The sequence below is a fragment of the Bidens hawaiensis genome, unplaced genomic scaffold, assembly GCF_021521415.1.
Source record: "Bidens hawaiensis isolate Kalapana, Puna unplaced genomic scaffold, B.hawaiensis_p1.1 tig00020451_1, whole genome shotgun sequence".
Taxonomy (NCBI): domain Eukaryota; kingdom Viridiplantae; phylum Streptophyta; class Magnoliopsida; order Asterales; family Asteraceae; genus Bidens; species Bidens hawaiensis.
In genome coordinates, this window is record NW_027493125.1 from 77324 (window position 1) to 80484 (window position 3161).

Here is a 3161-nt window from a genome sequence, read left to right on the forward strand (position 1 = left end):
TGTTTGGTTTCAATTTTTTTAGTTTCGTTTTAATCGATTTTTTTGATTTCGATTGATTTGGTTCGATTTTGGCTTTTTGGTTCATTTTCGTTAATTTTTTAGTTTCGATTCGATTTCTCAGTAAGTTTATTTTATTTTTTTTAATTTTTATGGAACGAGGACAATGGATGAAACATTTTAATTTTTTTACTTTTTGTTTTTGATTTATATTTTGAGTTATGATTTTTTTATTATTCATTTTCAATACTTTTCTGAGGGGTTTTAATCTTAATACAAAACCCCTAAGATAAAAATTTCATAAAAATAATAAAAAAATCATAACACAAAAATAAATAAAAAATAAAAAAATCTAAAAATACTAAAATGTTTCCACCATATTCTCGTTCCAAAAGAAACAAAAACCCTGAAACCCGTTCTGACTCGTTTCGACCCTAACCTATTCTGACCCAAATCAAAACAACTCTTTTTTAGTTGATCAATTCTGACCCAAACTCATTTTGACTCATGACTCATTTCGACCCATGACCCGTTTAACCCGACCTAACCCAACCCAACCCAACACATTGCCACCTCTACTTTTCACATATAAAATGAATGTCTATTTCAATGTGGTTTCCATGTGTGCAATATACAATTGCATCTAGTTGGCCATGCAAGAATGCACTTTTGACATCTGTTGAGTAGCTGGTGAATGCTCATGAACAGTTGACAAGAAGACCGGGAATTAGTACGAGCGGTATAACGTAATGGGTTTAACTACATGAGTTAATGCTTTATCGTAGGTAAGGCTATATATATTATGGATCATCCATGGACTACATACACAGTTTTCTTTGTTAAGTTCAAAGAATCAAAGCTGTTGCCCGCTTTAAGTTTTCCAAAGGGCGATTTCCCTATTACAATGATCATAGCCCGGGGTACGGTGTAGATCGATATAAGAAACCAAGTCCTATTTCCATAAAGAGCCTTAAACTCACCATGGATTGCGTTGCACCAAATTATTAAATAACAAATACCACTAAAACTTAAAACTTGAATTAAGCCAGAAATTTGGTGTATGGTATTTTATTACTTTTTTGCAGACATGCATGGTAGAACCTTACTATTTTATGCATTGTTTTTATTATAAATTAAGCATCCAAACCATGAAATGAAACCAAAGCCAAAGTGTTCACAACAATTTGATTTGGTTATAATTTCCAATGGACCATAAACACCCTCACCCTGGTTAAACAGAACCAATTAATTAGATGAAATCTTCTTGTTATTCTTATCTGAAATCCATAAGAAAAAGAGAAGTTTAACATGATCATCAAAAATTTTTTGCATGAAGGTTTTGTGGTGTTGAATCTGACAACGTTTTTTGTACCACCATAGATCATATATATCCTACACATTAATCCCGAAACGTTGATTAATTCTATCTTTTCTAACATCTGCCCTAAAACAATGTTGATACAATTAAAGGATTAATTGTTAATAAATATTACACACCATTAAACTTTAATTTCAAGACAAGAAAACTCACAACTTAATCTTCCTTACCTCCTTTTTAATTCTTTCTCTTCCTCAAACCATCTTTCATCATTCACTCTTGCCACTCTTAAGCAATCAGCAATCATCATTGCTTTCTGAACTGACCTTAGAATTCATATTCAACCCCAACAACACATGTGGATAATTTGAGCTCAGTAACTGGGAGTGATTATGCACAAGGTGTTGAGGGAATACTGAAGGTGTTGCAATGCCGGAAAAACTCGAAAGAAACCGGGGTTCAGATGAGGATGACAACGAAGAAGGAAGTAGGGGCGCGTTATAAGCATGATCTAGATGGTGGTCATATCTTGACAAAGATAGATTTGAAGATGGATGAAGTTCATCATAATTATACAAATTCAACCTGTTTTCTACGCTAACTTCCTTTCCCTTTGTTCTTTGATTATCATAATCTGAATTGTCGAAGAACGATGGAAAAGAAAGTTGTGTAGAATTGAAATCTTGATGAGTAAATGTTGAAGGAAAATGAAATGGATTGAAATTGTAGCCTTCTAGTGCCATCTGTAGGGGAGGAAGCTTAGCGATATCGTCTTTAGCGACATCAAGCAACCAATCTATGACCTTGCTCGGTTGGCTCAGCCCGAGCTGATCTTGCAGACTGTATAGTTGAAGAGCTGCGGGCTCTGAAAGCCGAATCCTTCGGTCTTTTAATCCTCTTATAGTCCATACTTTGGTATGCCTGTCTTTCCCTCCATAACTTCGCGATACCCTTAAGATTCTTGGATTCTTGAAGCACGAATATTGTCTCCAGGTTGGATTAGTGCTTGATAGGTTTTGCTGGTTGATCATATCTTCTTCTTGATCATAGGTGTTGCTTGTCATCTTATAACTTTTACATCATTTGCCAAATTGGAACTTGTTAGCAATACATATATTAGATACAACATATTAGTTGGAAACTTTTATAGTACTCTACCAAAACCCTAATATTGAAAAGATTTTGAGCATGGGTATATTACCTCTAATTAAGTTGTATTTATCAAGATTCATGAATCCCTAATTTTGGAATCTAATTTTACAAGTCAAGAAAATGTTACACAAATTATCTTTAAAGAAAATGAATAAGAACTAACAGTTAACTTGAGATCAATGTATCCACTGAAAATAACTAAACACTGATCGTAAGAAATTAACTCACATTTGAGATGCAGCAGCTATCAGGAATATTAATTCATGTCAGGAGATGATGGAGGGGTAAGAACAAACTGATAGCTCTTTGCGTTTTATAAGCTGCAAAAAGAATTGATTCTTCAATACTCCTGCAGTGGAAATACAAGTTAAAACGATTATTGGTTCTATGTTTTGTTGTAGTTGTATATGTGAAAGAAAGAAATAGGATATGATGGCCAGCTACATAATTGTCAGTTGATAAGCAACGATAAATAGCTGTCATTTCAGGTCATTAATTATCATTCATTATTTATATTGTTACATGTAAGGGGATTTGATACACTCCGTTCCAGTAAACATACACCTCTTGTTTACATGAAGTTTATACAAAAGTAAACGACAATTTACTTGTAATTCTATTTTGTCTTGATCCCTTAGGGTGTATGAAGACCAAAACCAATTACACTCTTTTTTTTTTCTTTTGTTTTCAATTA

The 3161-nt window shown here is 33.3% G+C and overlaps 1 protein-coding gene across 1 annotated transcript; it reads right to left on the reverse strand.

The window, feature by feature from the left end:
- Window positions 1–1572: 1572 nt before the first annotated feature.
- Window positions 1573–2379, reverse strand: LOC143560787 (uncharacterized). Its single transcript, XM_077049006.1, has one exon. The coding sequence runs from the start codon at window positions 2377–2379 to the stop codon at window positions 1612–1614; it is 768 nt and encodes a 255-aa protein (XP_076905121.1). The 3' UTR covers window positions 1573–1611.
- Between the last annotated feature and the right edge of the window lie 782 nt (window positions 2380–3161).

What these genes read in the sequence shown, in the direction of transcription:
- LOC143560787 (XM_077049006.1), bottom strand. Translation starts at nt 2,379, where the DNA reads ATGACAAGCAACACCTATGATCAAGAAGAAGATATGATCAACCAGCAA.